Here is a 17,661-nt window from a genome sequence, read left to right on the forward strand (position 1 = left end):
GCTGACAGGGCACAGCCGTGCGTGGAGGATTGGGCTCCTCATGAAAGTGTTACACACAGAGCCAGATGGTAGTTGGGAGCTCGTGTCTTAAGTTCTTTAATTGTGGTGAGACACCTGGCCTCAGTCCATTGTGCTCACAATATCATTCTGTTGATTTTTTAGTGAGGAGACAGAGCCTTTTCATGCCCTAGAATCTTGTTATTGTTGTTTTGTTTTTCAGCAAGAATACGTTGATACATTTAATGAAATTATATATGTAGATATTCCTAAGCAGGTGACACATTTGATAAATTTTAAAGGCAAAATAGATACTTTATATCTACCTTAGTGGGGGGTTAAAGGCTATTATAACTTTCTTTAGCAAAAAAAAAAAATCAGAAAACTGAGGTTCTCTTCAAAGTATTTTAGTAGTGGCATGTGGCCGTCCACATGTCCAGTGCTGGTGGTAGAGGCAGGAGGATGTTCCTGCATTATAAACATTCCAGGGCATTGGAGATCTGAATCCCATTGGCTCGTTCTCATTTAACTCAGTGTAATTCACTGTCCCAGTGACCGGCTGAAATGACATTTTCCCACCTGCACAGAGCAGTCTTGTTGTTTGATAGTGCATGAGGGAGATGTTTAAAAAGCAGAAGGATGTATGCTGACAGAAAGAAGTGTTTGCTTCAGCAAGCTAATGCCACTGATTGGGGTTCACAGTGTGGAATTACAGGTGTTTAACCAAGCAGACGGCTACAAGGATGGAGAAATAACAAGACCTTCAGTTCTTTAAAAATTCCTTCCAGAACCTAATGTCATTACTGAATCTAGATGTTTTTTCCTTTCAGAGTGTGCTAAAATTATCTCTGCTTCATTTTCAGGAGAAAACATTGTACTAAAACATTCGTAGTTGAATTTTATAATATTATTATTCAAGATTGTCTAATGTTTGTTTCATCGGTATGTTTTGCCCTCTGGTGAAAACATCATGCAGTGCCCACTAGAAGAGGATTTGGGGTCCCTGGACTGGAGTTGCTGGTAATTGTGAGCTGCCATGTGGGTGCTGAGAACCAAACCTGGGTCTTGGGAAAGAGTAGCAAGGGCTCTTAACTGCTGAGCCATCTCTCCAGCCCTTATTATAGAATTTTTACTAAACATCCATTTTTCATTCAGTAACAGTTTAGTTTTTAGCTGGTTTTGTTAGCTAGCTGCTGTACTGTTGCATTGTAGTGATCAGCATGATAGGGGAAAGGGTGATCTAGGACCCAAACTTGGTTTTATTCCTTTACTGTTCAGGGGTACTAGATTTTGCTTTTAAGTAACCCAAAAAGGAAGATTGCTTTTAAGGATAAAGGATAGTTTGAAGACCAATACAAAAGAAGTGATATCTAACTTAGGCCCTCTGCCTCTCCCTCCTTCCTTTTTTGTGTGGTATATGAATGTGTATATACACACGTATCTGTGGAAGCCACAGGTTGATGTTGGACAGTCATCATTGCTTACCTTAGTTTTTGAGACCTCACTGAACCTGTACTTCGCAATTTTGCCTAGATTGGATGGTTCCCAAGCACCTGGGAATCCATGCGTCCCTGCCCCCCACCTCCAGTGCTGGAGTCCTGTCTCCACCCCTCACCCCACCTCAGGTGCCCAGTTCCCAGTGAATACTGCCATGCTTGCCTTTTACGTGGGAGCTGGAGATGCAAACTCAGATCCTCACACTTAGCACAGCGAGCACGTTACCCGCTGACCATCTCCAGGCCCAGCTTTCTCATTTTAAGGTTTAATCCACTATTTGCTGGTAAGGATATGTTTCCTAGCTCACACTTCTTTAAAAACCAGAGTCAGCGATCAGTGGTTGGTGCGAAGGTATCAGGACTGAATCAGATTCAGAAGTGTCAGGGTCTAAGAGATATTACTACATTTCCAACTGTTATAGTGTGACAGTGGAACTGTATAGACTATATAAACATGCACATGTTTATTTTACATACATACATAGTGACAGACATTCTTGGAACATGCCTTCTTATAAAGTTGAAATGTCTTTTCTTAAGCACTCTAGAGCAAAGCATTCATGGTTTTGTACCCTTTCAACACTGGAATACAAGCCTCAAGTCCTTCCTTTTCAGCACTTCTCATGGATGCAGCTGAGACTTGTGTCCAGCTGCAAAGTCATAAAGATTGTACATAAGCATGTTAGGTATTTTAACTTAAAACACATCAATATTTAGTCATCTGTCAGGACACTCTTCCCCCTTTCATCTGATCAAATTTGTTGACTGTCTTATATAAAATATACCTATAAGTAACGTTGTAATTCTTGGGTTAAAGGCATAATAAGAAATGTAAAACTGGCAAAACAATATATCAGACCTTTTTCTGTGACTTTAACAATCATTTCACCTTCATTTAATACCATTTTAAAAAATATTTGACTTGAATTTTTTTGGTTTTTGTTTATTTTCTTTTGTTTTTATCAAGACATGATTTCTCAGTGAAACAATCTTGACTGGCTGTCCTGCAGACCAGGCTGGCCTTGGACTCTCAGAGATTCACCTGCCTCTGCCTCCTGAGTGCTGCGATTAAAGACGTGCGCCAGCATGCCAGGTCTCTTAAAGTTTTTGTTTGTTTTGTTTTGTTTTTTAATTATGTGTATATGTGTGTAAGTATGACATTTGTGTTCGGGTTCATTGAAGACCCCTGGAGCTGGAGTGGTGGTTTAAACCAGCCAATGTAGATGCTAAGAATTGAGCCCTGGTCCTAGAAGAGCAACAGGCACTCTTAACAGCTGCACCATCTCTCTAGCCCCTCACAGCATTTTTAGCAACGTTTTTATAGTCTTTCTAAAGCATGAAACTTGGTTTTCACAGAACTACATTTTCTTTTCAGCCTTTTATAGTTAACAACTTATCATTAACAGGTTTGTAATAAACAATACCCTCCCCATCTCCCAACACAGAGAAACCTCAATTGACAGGGGCAGAGGAACCCAGGACTAGTCTGGGTTAAATATGAGCACTTCATGTGTCATCTGTCAGCTTCTTCACAAGGAATGCAAAGGTTCTTCCATGCTCTAATTTGGATAAGCTGAAGTTAGTTAAGATAGCTTCTACAGCCCCACTGAAATCTACCAAAGTCACACAGTCCATTAGAGGTTACTTCTGTCCAAAAGGGTACTCTTCATAGGATGGATTATTACCTTAGATTGTTAAAAAATCTTTATTAAAGATTATTTTTCCATACTGAGTAAAAATAATATAAATTGTATTAGTTAATAAGATTTAGAGTCTTGGATTATAGTCACTATTATTTTGATTTTAAGGTTTGTTTAAATATGTGTTGTTCCATGTTATACTTTATTTTACAGTGGTACAGAAAAAAAGAAAGAAAAGCCACAAGGACAGAGAGAAAAAAAAGAGGAATCTCACTCTAATGATCAGAGCCCACAAATGCGAGCATCACCTTCTCCCCAGCCCTCTTCACAGCCTCTCCAAATAAACAGACAAACTCCAGAGAGCAAGAGCTCCGCTCCCACCAAAAGGTTCTAACCATCCCCAAGCACAGAGCTAGGGACCGGTTGTAAGGATACCTAAATTCTGTGACTTGGGAAGTGTTGGCTATCCATGGACTCCAAGAGAAAGCTTCTTCATTGTTACAATCTGTGTTTTAGAACCATAATTTTTCAATTGCAACTGTCAAAAAAGCTAAGTTATAATTTGATAAAAGGAAAAAGGTGTAAACAGCCCAAACAGTATTTTTATAATAAAATTGTAGACTATTTTAATATTTTTATGTAGTTGTGTGTAAGTTTATAGCCATGGATAGAAATTGCCATGTTAATTGCCCTCACGACATTTTGGCATCATTACAACCTTAACCTGCAAGGCCCCTTTAAAACAAAAGGTTCCTGTGGCTGTGCCTCAGTTTCAGCTTTGGGTCTTGGGAGGATAGTCTTGCTTGAGTATGGAAATGAATTCATTTCACCACCTGGTCTTTTCTATACTAAAAGCTTGCTTGAGAGCTTTTCTCTGTTCCATAATAATTAATGTTTTAACATGATGAGAGGGGGAGAAGGGGAGAAACATTCTGACAAATGTGTGTGAGCCTACGTTGGGAGTGTAGACCTGCATGCTAGGGCTCACTGACGCAGCCGCCTTGTAATAAATATTGATACCAGTTTAATTAAATTGACCCATTTAACCAGGTATTAAAAGTGCACGCCTTTAATCCCGTGAAGCAGAGGCAGGTGGATTGCTGAGTTGAAGGCCTGGTCTACAAAGCAAGGTCCAGAACAGCCAGGACCCTTTCTTGAAGAGGGCAGGAAGTTGGGGGCTATTTAGAATGATAAGCGACAGTGGCGCATGCATTTAGTCCCAGCAGTTGGGAGGCAGAGGCAGTCAGATCTCTGTGAGTTCAAGGCCAGCCTGGTCTACAGAGTGAGTTCCAGGACAGTCGGGAGAGATACACAGAGAAACCCTATTTCTCAAGCTTTAGCATTTTATAATCATAGTACTGCAGAGGAATTTGAGAAAACTATTAATCCCCAGAACTGGTTAGAACTTCAGTAAAGTGAATGACAGTCACTCATAAAAGATTTGCAGTATATTTCTCTTTAGCTACTTTCATATTTTGCTTCAGGTCTATCATGGAAATTTGAAAACCAAAATATTCTTCACTTGATTAATGCATGTTTACCATTTGCAGAATGCTTTGTCTCTGTGCCTGACACAAGTTCTCCTGCTGTCTGAGGGTGTGTGGTTCCTCTGCCTGGGCTCCTGTGGAGTTCTTGAGCGTGGCTTTATTAACGTTATGCAACTTGGTGCTGTGTGAAGGGGAGGGAGGCTCATGTTCTTTTTAAGGTTCTGATTAACTTGGCGTCTCTGCGGCCCAGAATCTCCTTTTCAGCTTACCGTCCTGGAGATGTGCTTGCGCTTCCTTCTTGGTTGCTCTTGGGTGCACTGTTGCTGAAGTGGGGAAGACTGGATGAGTTTCAGGGCGGTGAGCAATGCAGCCAGAAAGTCACTCACAAACCATAAGATTTCAGTTACAAATACGGGGAGTCCTCACTGATAACGCCAATAACTTTTTATTGTATCACATACTGTTTATTTCTGATCCCTGATAAAAGTCTACAACTACAAACAAGCGCTTCAGTTTTAGCGTCACAGTTTATTTAGAAATCTGTGCCGTGTATAAATTCACTACACGAACATCATTACATGTGGAATGAAAGGCCCAGTTCATATTTCAGGTTTATAATTCATATTTTATAGCTACAAACTGAGAAAAAGTACATAGAGATGTAAGCATTTTCTTCAGTTAACAGTAGGTCGTAGAGATTTCTTTTTCAGATAACGTTTGTTCTGGTGGGTCTTTTGAATGACACTGTAATACAGACTTCCTAATTGCCTTGTTTAACTCCTCCACTCATCCAGCCAGATCTTTCAGCTAATCCTTCTCACGCCTGGACTCACTTTAAGAGTGCTAATCTCGTCTTTCATTTTCTACTAAACTGTCATTTACATGTCATTGTTACTCAGAACATTCCTCTAAGAAGTTAATGTGTTTTTTCTAGCATAAAGCGTCCACCAACAGCTGAAAAGTCACATAACTCATGGGAAAATTCAGATGATAGTCGTAATAAATTATTGAAAACCGTTTCAACATCAAAACTAATATCAAAGGTTATAAAAAGTGCAGACAAGTAAGTTAAGTCTATTTGTCATGTATGAAAATTAATAATTGTGTCTTTGTACTGTTGTGTGTAAGGACATACCTGATTGAATATTTTAATCTACTTCAGTTATTTTTTTTCTTGTCAGTGTATTCTTTTTAAGTCTTAGAAAAGCTTTGTCTTCCTGTTACTTTTTCTCCAATACCTCGATCTTACAAGATTTGAGTATTAATAGTCTTTTTGTGTGCTTTCACTGTTGCAATGATTTTGTGTGGTATTTGTTGTTTTATAAAATAGTATATATTAGTAGTTGAGACCCCTGAGAAACTGAAGAAAAAAAAATACTACTTCCCTTCCTGAATTTTACTTGTAGAGATTCTAGTGCAAAGCCATATAAAATAAATGTGTTCTTTGTGCTTTTTTTTTTTAGACACAAAGATGTCATCATCAATCAAGGTAAATTAAATTCTTTTTAGAAATAGTTGCTTTTTTTTTACATCATTCTAACTATTGCTGATTCATTAAAAACATGACTTAATTTTATTCAGTATAATTTATTAGTTCATAGTAACCAAAGAGACATATTACTGTAGTCATTTGAGAAAATGCTCGGTTTTTATTGTACGATATGTCATTTTTGTCTCAACCAGCAAAAATGTCAACCCGTGAAAAAAACAGCCAAGGTAAGGATAAGCTCTGCAGTGGGCGTCCCCTGAGCCCGCCTCTCCTTGGATCTCTTATTTGGCTTTTCAGCATAACTACTCTTAAAAAAGGAAATACCAGAGTAATTTGAACTAGTAAGTGTGACTGCTCTTTAAATAAAAAAAAAAGAAAGACCTGTCTTATATGAGATCTGAAGAATTAAGATGAACAGTAAAAATAAATATAGCAACATGAAGAAATTAAAAAGTATATTTCCTCTAAAAATTATACGTAGAAAAGCCATTTAAAAGATTGATACATTTTTAACTCAGTTTCCTGTCTTGCCAACTTGGTTGCAAATAATCCTTTATTTATTGCTGCTAAGACTCATTATGAGTCTAGCAAAGCATTTCCTCTTCAAATTTTCCCTGTTATTAATTCTTTCTGGCTACTTGCTGTTGGCTTGTTCTGACCAAAACAGGATAACTCTGTATATTTAATTTAATTTCAAAGTAGGTAAGTTTTATGTGTCAATTTTACACTCTCTTCAAATTGCTTGCAAATTTAATTGAAGCATGCTGTTCTAGATGAAACCGTGCCTTCTCTGTGCATGCTTTTGCAGCTCATTTCTTATGTCAGAGCTATCTTTGTTTTTTGGTCTGTTAGTTGGCTAAAATGTGTGCAAATTTTTTGTTAGCAATTTAACTTAATTCCTGTGAATTTTTATTTTCTTTTACTCTAGTAAGGAAAATGCATTTATTGGTTATATTCTTTAGGTCATAAGGTTTTACACAGAAATTATAAATAATTTGCAGTACGACAGTCTTCTTCAGTTAGGTCTGAACTTTTTACATTATAATAGTATAGATTACATAATGGTTGACATACCCAAGAACAATACTAAATTTATTTAATACACAATGGTATCTCCAGCTAAACTTTGTTAAATAGAGGCACTGGTACACAGAAAGAGCCGTGAGCATTGACAGCCATGGGTTCCGGTTCTTCTGCCAAATGGCAGTGTCCTTGAATGGTGTTCTGACCTGAGAATAGTAATCACAGCAGAACAGTTTACACAGAAGCCCTTTGAAACTAGGAAACACTGTGTCCAGAGACATGCCCTGTTACTAAATGTTCTAGAGAAGCACTCCAGTCTCACAGAGTCCTCACTGGGGAATTGAGAAAGTGCTGTCTTTCTTTAGTACGTTTGGAAGGGAAAGGGGAACTTCACATCAGTTTGTAAGAGTGCTTTGTATTGCACACTCGTCAGAGTCATTCAGGTATGTAAGTGAAGTAATGTCGATACATGGGTGGTCGTCGCAGCGGAGCGGCACGGACAGGCTGGCCCGTGCTTGGGAGAAGTGGGGGAGGAAAAAGGAAGCTGGCCGGGTGGTGGTGGCACTCAGGAGGCAGAGGCAGGCAGATCTCTGTGAGTTCAAGGCCAGCCTGGTCTACAAGAGGGAGTGCCAGGACAGCCTCCAAAGCCACAGAGAAACCCTGTCTCAACCCCCTCCCTCCCACAAAAAAAGTTTCCCAAGGATGGGAACTGATGACATTACATGTTAACCACACTGAGCATTAGGTATACAGTTTGAATACATTTCTTTGCTCTTTAATTAGCTTATTCTTCCTGGAGAATAATCACTAGAATGGACCTGTCAAGACTCTTGTTCAGTCAGTCACAGTTTGTTCTGTCCTGACCGAGTCTGAGAAAATAGATTCAAAATGGTTGGACAAGTGTAGAGTGTGGGAGGTAGGGACAGGGGGCCTTGTGGAGAACTAGTTAAGTGACCTTGCTGGAAGACCAGACACCAGAAAATTGCCTGTGCAAAAGAGTTAAAATGTATTTTGAGGAGTTACACTTGAATTGTCTTTAAAACTGAGAAAATAAACCCTTTAATCCACATGTGGGAGTGCAGCTTAGATATGTAAACTCTGGTTCCTGAAGTCTAGAAACTGACATTGAGCTGATTATTTCATTTCCCCAAGTTTTTGTTTTTGTGATATAATTGCTGTGTGTATGTGTGCATGCGCCAATTGCAATAGTTACTGGTTCTAGCCCATCTGCTTTGCCATGGGAAGAAACCTGTTTACATGTGATACATTTAGGTGAACAGTAGCAGAAAGGATTACCTAGAACCCTGTGCCTTCAGGCACAGCACAGTAAGAGGAAAGCTTGAGAGGCCACAGTCAGCCGTTAAACACAGAATGCAGGAGCCCTGGTTGGAAGCAGTTGGCAGTGGGAAAGGATGTACATTGGCAAGCTGTAAGGAAAGGCTTAGGGCTTCAGATACCTAAGCCCTTTTTACTCACTGTCTTCCTGGTTCTGGATGTTGTTACAGTCCCAGCCAGCAAAGGTAAAATGCTGGCAGCAGTTAGAACTTGATCAAGTTTTCCTATAGGGCTGTTTATTATCAGATGTGGCAGCTAGAACAATACTATTCTGTTTGTAACTTACCCACTAAAAATGAGTCGTAGTTTTGGTTTAGTTTCTTTGTTGTGCAATGCTGGGGATCAAACCCAAGACCTGTCATGCTAGGCAAGCTCTACGCTTTGTCTAAATGTGACTGCAGCTTTGGGTGCCCTGAGCTGCATCCCCAGCCATGAAGAACATTCTCTGAGCTGCCTGGGGGATTGTAAGTTAGGGCCAAATGAGACTCCAGTTCCCCAAACTCCAAAAGACAGGCAGTTCTTTGAGCTCAGCCTGGACCACAGGAGGATTTCTAGTGGTTAGAGGAAAGCCAGTCTTCCTCAGGAACTTAGAAACCAGCTGCCATCTACCAACAAGAGTAATTTCGCTTATCTCTGGCAGAAGGGACACATGGTTACCTGTGGTGCCTGTCAGCATCTCAGCACATGCTGGTAAATGAAGCACCTGTTAACATATTTCAAAGTCCATGCTAGCATCCTACTCTGTCTCACCCTCTCCCCTGCCATGCCCTCCCCACAGCTCCTCCTCCTCCTCCTTATAACCCTGCATTCTCGCTGTGTTCTCTCTCTCTGCTCTGCTCTCGCTCCTCTCACTGTGCTTTCTCTATCCTCTGCTATTCTTCCCTCTCTAAAGATATCCCTGACTGTGCACAGTCCGCTGTCATGTTCCGGTCTGCTTCCTTCTATCTTGCTGTGTACTCTGGCTTTTCTTTCTCTCATATCTACAATAAAAAACCTTCCCCTTGCTGGGCAGTGGTGGCGCACACCTTTAGTCCCAGCACTCAGAAGGCAGAGGCAGACGGGCCTCTGTGAGTCCAAGGCCAGCCAGGACTGTTACACAGAGAAACCCTGTCTGGAAAGCCACCCCCCTAAAAAGAAAATCAAAAGAGGGGGCTGGAGAGATGGTTCAGTAGTTAAAAGCACTGGCTGTTCTCCCAGAGGACCTGAGTTCAATTCCCAGCATCTACATGGCAGCTCACAGCTGTCTGTAACTCCAGCTCCAAGGGATCTGACACCCTCACAACAATGCACATAAAATAAATGTAAATGAATTACTTTTAAAAAACCAAGAGAGAAAGTTATATCATAGATTAATGCCTGTAACAGTAGATTGATTGACACCCCCTCCCCCAAGAGGCAGGTACAAGGTCAGGGTGATTCTTGAAGGCAGATGTTTGTAGCTGGTGACCATTGAGTTGCTGTGAGAGTTCAGCTATGATAAAATCATCAGGAAGCAAGGCCCACTCCTAGGTTCAGAAGTGATACTGACATGTGTCATGTGGTGTAAAGCATAGTGTGGGAGGTCTTGCTCTGCTAGATCAAATCCTGAGCTGAGCACACTGTGAGTAATAATAATAAAAATAACTTGAACTTCTCGCCCATAACAAGCACAGCTTCTTAATCTGAAGTGATGGCTACAGGTAGACACTCCCCAGGTACTCTCTCTTCCTCTTCATAGTTATAGTATATAAACTACTGAATCTTGAACACTGGATTATGCACTATTTTTCTTAGGTAGCTTGGGTCATTGATAGAGATTTTAAGGTCACATCAGCTTCTGGGTGGTGATGATCACACTTTCGTTTGTGCCAGACAAAATGCACCATGCACCCAGCCTCGTTCTCCTTCCCTTTAGCTTTGGCAACCATTTCACAGCGGCGACTTAACCTATGTTATGAGGCTAGGGGCAGGGATAGGTGGGGTTTGTGGGGGGTTTGTTTTGTTTTTTGTTCTGGGGGGAATGAACAGTCCTATCTGTGAGGTTTTTTTTCCCGCTTTTTGTTTTGTTTTTTTGAGGGTTTCAGTATGCAATCCTAGCTGACCTGGAACTCAATTATATAGACCAAGTTGTCCTTGCATTTGTGAATGATCCTCTTGCCTCTGCTTCCTGAATGGTAGGATTGCAGGTATGAGCCACCATGCCCAGCTCCCTCCTGTTTCATGGAACATTGTTTCCCTTGGTTAAAGATATATAATCAATATTGATTTGATTCTGACTTGTCTCTTTAAAATATTTTAGTTTTAGACTATTGAGGATCTTATAAACAATTACGGATTTATATAAACAAAAGCTGTTTCAGAACCTGTGGTGCTAGTAAAAAAAGGAAAACTGTTTCTCATTGTCTTGAAAGTGTTTACAGTTGAATTTGGTTGTTGATGCGAGGCTGATTTGAAGGTATGAATGAGAAGCGGCCCTGCTCACTGCTCTGTAACATACATAGCTCTTACTGCCTCTCGTTTTAAGTTGAAAAAATGTTTCAGTCTTTTTTCTTATGATATATTCCAAGATCATTGTTTTGGTTTACCATGATAAGAAGATTTGACATGAGATCTGCTGTCTTAAATCATGTAATTTAGTTAATATTGACTAGTGTAACGTTGTCTGATAGACTTAGCTTTCATTCTTCTTGCTTGGCTGAACTGTCCTGAGATCCTCATTTCCTCTCCCTGTAACCCCTAGTTAGCTATCACTTCCCCGTTCATAAGTTTGACTAGCTGTCTACACCACAGCTTTATCTGTAAGTAACCGTTGGGTTATTTGCACATCTGGGCTATTAAGTGCAGTGCTGGCGTGAACACGAAAGTTAGATATCTGATCAAGGTCTTGATTTACATTATTTTGGAAACTATCTAGTTGTAGAATTGCCAAATGATGCAATAATTCTATTTGAATTGTCTCTGAAGAGCTCCACCCTCTTTTCCACTGTGGCGGCATCATTTGGCATCCCAGGTAGCAGCATGTACAGTGATCCTGTTTTTCCATACCCTTGTCTATACTCTGTTTGGTTTTGCTAATCATTCTAAACACTTCTGGAATGTCATACAGTGGTTTCCATTCACATTTCCCTGAGTTATTGCTATTGATGCTGAATGTTTTTTCAAATTTCCTGTTGGCATTTCCTTCCTCCCTCCCTCCTGAAATGTTCTCAAAGTACTTAACTCATTTTAAAATGCATTTTAGTGGCAGTTGCCTTCGTTTGTTTCTTCCTGTTGAGCTGGCATCCATTATATGTTTAGAGATTAACCACCATGTTACATACATGGTTCACAGAGAGTTTTCCTATTCCATGGTTTGTGTTTATGTTGTCAGTTGTTCCCATGATGTGCAGAGGCTCTTTACTCTGCAAGGTCTTGACTTTTAGGTTGATTAGTGTGATAGACATGATTATTGTGTGCCTAAGTAATTTCACTCTTCCTTACAAGTTAAGAACCCTTGATCACACAGGTTTGCATTGTTTTACTTGAACTTTTCTGGCTTCTTGTAGAAATATGTCAGCTTAAACAGCTAAATTACATTTGTATGAAAACAGTTATTCTCAACTAAACAAATGGCTGCTTTGTTATGATTTTTTTGCTTCTATTGTTTTGGACTAGATATTTATAGTATTCTTTTGTTTTCTACTTATACTCTATAATATGTTCAAAAACATAATGGAAAACTTAAACAGCTTGTCATGTTTTCATTGTATCAATAATCTACTTTCCTACAGTTACATGGAAAACACATGTAATTTAATTTTTGTCTTATGTTTCAACAGAAGGAGAATATATTAAAATGTTTATGCGAGGTCGGCCAATTACCATGTTCATTCCCTCGGATGTCGACAACTATGACGACATCAGATCAGAACTGCCTCCTGAGAAGCTCAAACTGGAGTGGGTGTATCCTTCCCAAACAAGAAAACAAACTTGATTTGTCCTAGTTTAATAAAAACTTGCTTAGCTAATTAATCAAATTGTCCTTAAACCAGGAATAAAAGGTAATAGACTTGAGAAGTTAAAAAGGAGACAGTATCATTTTGCTAAGGGCCATTTAGTGTCACTAGAATTAATAGAGATAGACAGCAGTGTCCCATGAGCTCTGTCTGCAGCAGGAAGGGCTCCCAGCTGCAGCTGGAAGAATAGTATCTGCATGCCAGCTCTGCCCTTGCCCCTGTGAATCTCACCACGCTTATAAAAAGGGGGAACACCTGCCTTATAGGGCTGCTCTAAGAATTTTAAGCACTGATTTGGTATTTTGTAACCTATGAAATGGTACATATGATGAAACCTTATTTTGTTTTTTTGTTAGTTTGAGACATGGGGTCTTGCTCTGTCTCCCTACCCAACCTTGTACTCACCATGTATCCTAGGGTGGCCTTAACATCTCAAGAGTCTTCCTGACTCAGCTTCTCAAAAGCTGGTGTCACAAATACATACTACCGCATGACTACCATGGATTATTCTAAGAACTCCAGTTAGCAAGGGTGATTATAGTTCTGAAATTGACTGCTTCTCTGCCAGGCTTAGACACACATGATAGTTTAATATTCAGCTTTCCTGGCTCCACCTGGAGAGATTCATTATGGCCTCTAAGAAACTCAGTGAAGCAGAAGGAGGCTAGTCGTGTAGACTCAGTTCTCTGTCTCTGTTCTTCCATGCTCCCCTCCCCATACTCTTTAAAGTCCTTGCATTGGGCAGAACTAAGTTAGCTTGGAGAAGCTCACCAGTCCTAGAATTTGATTCAGGTCTTTATTGCCATTCTGTACAGCAAACACTGCTTAACTAACCTTATTCATCATTTTAGGCCCAGCATTCGGGTTACCTTCCTGGGTGAGTCTTGGGTCTCTCTTTGTCCTTAAGCCGGGTCTCCATGTATGCGTCCTCTTAGCATACTGCCACACAGGCCCCACATTCGATGTGTTCAGAGCTGTGTGTGTAGTGTATACTAGGAACTTCGTCCAAGGAATGGGAACATTGAGACACAGAATAAAAGGCTGAGGGTTGGGCAGGAGAGGGCATGTGAGTGTCCTGGCTCTGATCCAGTTCTCTCCTCTTTGTCCTCCATGGCTCCCTAAACTCCCTTGAGTATTTGCTTTAAAACCTTGACACTTCACTTAAGATATGGTTATCGGGGGAAGGACTGTCGAGCGAATGTTTACCTGCTTCCTACGGGGGAAATAGTTTATTTCATTGCATCAATAGTGGTACTGTTTAATTATGAAGAGAGGACTCAGCGACACTACCTGGGTCACACAGACTGTGTAAAATGGTTGGTATCAATCCCTGGTCGTCAATTTGTGCTTGCCTGCCTTCATCATGATCGTTGTTGTTGTTACTGTCATTATTACTGTTTGTGTTGTATCGAAAGTTCACCATTTGAAAGCTTAGAATATAAGTGAGGATGTTATTTATTCAATGGGATATATTTCCTAAGGTAAAAAGGTCACATTCTTCATGTGTGCAGTCAACAGTGGTAAAATACACTGCTCTCAACCTCAGTGGAATCCTTCTGCTGGCTCGGGTCTGTAGGTCTTTCCATCTGACCTGTCATATGAAATCTGTGGAGAAAGACTGGACATCCATCATGACTTTCTGGAAGTAGTTTTTCATCCATTACTTAGTGTGCATTGAAGGTTTGTTCTGTGTGATAAGTTTTGGGCCTCAGGTTTTCCTTTCAGAGGGGAAGAAACCATAAGCTGAGTGAGATCCTAAGTAACCCCTGTGGTGTCAAGCTACAACAGCAAAGCTTTTGAAATACTTAGGCTTGGGTTTTACTCAATGAATGTTGCTATTCTTTAAATTCAGTCATTTGTTACCAGAATCCATTGTCTTCTCAACATTTCAAAGCTTAGCTTCTTTATTCTGTCCTGACAAATAGATAAAAATTTCTCTCATGTATGAATGCTGGGAGAGTACATCGATGATACTCAGCCTTTAGAACAGATAAAACAGTTGCTACTTGCACAATTATACAGGCACATAATTGGTGCGGTGTTGCAGCGAAACCGTCAGAAGCATCTGGCCTCTCTCAGCTAGGTGCTTGTGACCAAGTGTGGGAGGTCGGAGCATCATGGTTAATACAGCAGGAAGACCCTGGCTTAGAAACAGGAAAGGAAGACGAACCACTGCAAAAAAGCAGGCAGGCAATATACTATTGTGGCTTCCACTATGTAAAGTATTCCCTACAGTTCCCAATGAAAAGAAGCTGCAGTGGTTACCTTTAAGTGATGTCACAGGCTGGGGTAAGGGAAAGGTAGAGACGGTCTTACCAGTTGGTGCAGGTAGTTGGTGCACATAGCTTTTCAAATTTAAAATTTTTGTTTGAAAAGAAAGAGCAGAGTTAAATACAGCAAAATGTTAATGTAATAGAGTTTTAGTTTTTTAACGATTTATATTTTCATTTTATGTGTGTTAGTATTTTGTCTGCATGTATGAGTGTGTTGAATCCCCTGGAGCTGGAGTTAACAACAGTTGTTAGCTGCCATGTGGGTGTTGGGAATTGAACCTGGGTCCTCTGGAAGAGCAGTCAGTGCTCTTAACCCTAAGCCATCTTTCCAGTCCCTAGAGTTGAGTTTAACGTCTAGATGCAGGTTATAAACTGTTAAGAAGAAAAGAAATTGCAGAAGTATTGGTAAACTCTAACCTCCTTAGAAATGAAAACCTGATACCATTTATGCCAAATTATTGAAACATTTCAAATGTATATTGGTATTTTGCCTGCATGTATGTCTGTGATGGTGTCAGATCTTGGATTTACTGACAGTTGTGAACTGCCATATGGGTGCTGGGAATTGAACCTGAGCTCTCTAGAAGAATCTGAAAGAGCAGCCAGTGATCTTAACCACTCATCCATCTCTCCAGCCCCAAGAGACAATTCTTAATATGGAGACGTTATAGAATTTTGGAATGTTTTTATCTCCTGTGACAAATTAATACAATTTTCTGGAAAATAATTAGCAACATGTAGCAGGAAACAAAAATTCTTTCCAGCTGAACTGACTCCTTGATTGCAAGATGGCTTAGCCAGTGAGCCAAACTGACAAGCTGAGTCCCATCCCTAGAACCTACATGGTAGGAGAACACTAACACCAACAGGCTACCTCTGATCTCTATGCTCTGTCCCTGTAAATAAACGTACTTTTTATATGTGGATTCTAGAGGGGGGCAGGGGAACAGGTTCAGTGCTTAAAGCTTGCTGTGGAAATACAGGGCCCTGAGTTAATATCCCTTACCCCTTGTAAAAGCTGGGCACAGTACATGTCTGTAACTCCAGCACTGTAGGGTGGAGACAGACGACAGATCTCAGGCTGGCTCTCCAGCCAGTCCAGCTAAAACACCAATCTCCATGTTCACTGACAGACTCCCCCTGTCTGAAACAATAAGATGGCGTACGCAGCGAGTTAGTTCATGAGCAGCAGTGAATGTGGTGTGCACGCACGCACACACTTCCACATATAATAAATAAATGTTGGGCTATTGAGATATCTCAGCAAAGGCATTTTCCACAGAACGTGACAATGTGATCTGTATGGTGGGAGAAAACCAACTCCCACAAGTTGTCCTCTGATCTCTGTTGCATTCATGCACTTAACATACACATACATGCACAGGCTTGCACACATAAATAGTTGTAATAAAATTTAAATTGCAAATATTTAATAAGGAGGTGAGAGATAGAGGAAGACACCCAACATTGTCCTCTGGCCTCCACAGGCAGGTTTGTACACCTACACAGCAGTGCACACACATAAATTTTATGGTTGACCTTCTGTGTGCCATGGTCAATTAGAATACAGTTGCTATAGTATTTACCATTTTCATTTAGAACTTGTTGCCCTGAGTAGATTTACAAAAGCTTAATATTAAGAACTAGCCATGGGTTACTAGAATTATATTGGAAAACATTTACTGCTGCATTTTGTTTGTAGAGACGCCTAAAATACTAAAGAATTAAGTTAGTAAGTATATAAGGATTGTATAGAGATGAAGCTATGCTTACTTTTTAATAGATAAAAATTATACTGGGTAATACTTCATAAAACCATGTAAAAATGTCTGCCTAAATACAGTAACTAAAAAGGAATTTGAACAGATGAAAATGGTTTCCATTCTTACTATATCAAATTATGAATAAGCTAAGAATCCAGTGTTCCTGTAATTTATTAAGATTAATAAAGAAAAATAGAACTTTTCTTAATTTACTGATAAAAATAAATAGGCCAGGTGTGTTTTTAAGACTGAAAACTATTTGCTTAACAAAATAACGATATAAAGGTACGTTCATGCTGTTTCATGTTTCTGTACTTAAAACTATTGTTAATACTGCCTTTTAGCTTGGCTGTACATCCTGACAAGATTCGGATCGCGACTGGACAGATAGCTGGAGTGGACAAGGATGGAAGGGTGAGCAGCTGGTTTCATGCATCTACTCCTGCTGTTGGAAGGACTGACTCGTTTTAGCCATAGCTTATTAGTTATTTGCTTAAAGTTTACATGAGAGGATCTCTAGTGTTAGCGGGGAATATTAGAATATAAGGAGGTCTTAGTATGTAGGATTCTAACTACTGTTTCCTTCTAAGTAGTAAGTATCCACCCTAGGGAAACTGACTACGTGTGAAAATGGAAGGACTGCTGCTTGTTAAAGGTTAAGCTTGTTAAACTAAATTCCTCGTGATTGATGGCCCTCTTGATTTTCTCTATTAGGAAGGCAGCTGACACCTTAGAGTTTCAGTTAACTCTTGGGTTTCACTAGATTGCTTTATGTAACATTTCTTATTTCTGAGATCAGCAGTGAGAGGGCACCAGATCTCATTGCAGATGGTTGTGAGCCACCTTGTGATTGCTGGGAATTGAACTCAGGCCCTCTGAAAGAGCAGCCAACCTTCTTAACCTCTGAGCCATCTCTCCAGCCTGTGGATTGATGATGACTCTATGTGCATGATGTTCTCTGGATTCAGTTTCTATAAAGAAAAGCTACAAGTGAGAGGGTTGTATTAGATGGCATTGAAGATCCCTCCCAGTTCTGTATTCTGTTCAGGACTGTTTCCATAGAACCTAGTAAGCAGTTAGTTTTCTAAAGGTACATTATATCAAGAACAAAGGTAATACTAAAAGTGAAGTGTCAGGGGTGATGGTTACCCACACCTGTGGTCCCTGTTTCTTGGTGGCCTCAA

At 40.1% G+C, this 17,661-nt stretch overlaps 1 protein-coding gene across 7 annotated transcripts in view; it reads left to right on the plus strand.

Moving 5' to 3' along the window:
• Positions 1 to 17,661, plus strand: part of Eml4 (EMAP like 4) — a 113,493-nt gene that overhangs the window by 69,719 nt on the left and 26,113 nt on the right. For 2 of the 7 annotated variants that reach the window (XM_040739088.1, XM_040739087.1), the window contains 7 exons: positions 3,347 to 3,520; positions 5,555 to 5,683; positions 6,084 to 6,109; positions 6,304 to 6,336; positions 12,265 to 12,388; positions 13,608 to 13,757; positions 16,822 to 16,891. In XM_040739088.1, the coding sequence (XP_040595022.1) occupies positions 3,347 to 3,520; positions 5,555 to 5,683; positions 6,084 to 6,109; positions 6,304 to 6,336; positions 12,265 to 12,388; positions 13,608 to 13,757; positions 16,822 to 16,891 (706 nt within the window). The remainder of the gene's footprint in view (positions 1 to 3,346; positions 3,521 to 5,554; positions 5,684 to 6,083; positions 6,110 to 6,303; positions 6,337 to 12,264; positions 12,389 to 13,607; positions 13,758 to 16,821; positions 16,892 to 17,661) is intronic. The other 5 variants (XM_040739089.1, XM_040739090.1, XM_040739091.1 and 2 more) reach the window with 5 other exon arrangements.

Source organism: Mesocricetus auratus, unplaced genomic scaffold (genome assembly GCF_017639785.1).
Source record: "Mesocricetus auratus isolate SY011 unplaced genomic scaffold, BCM_Maur_2.0 Super-Scaffold_100676, whole genome shotgun sequence".
Lineage (NCBI taxonomy): Eukaryota > Metazoa > Chordata > Mammalia > Rodentia > Cricetidae > Mesocricetus > Mesocricetus auratus.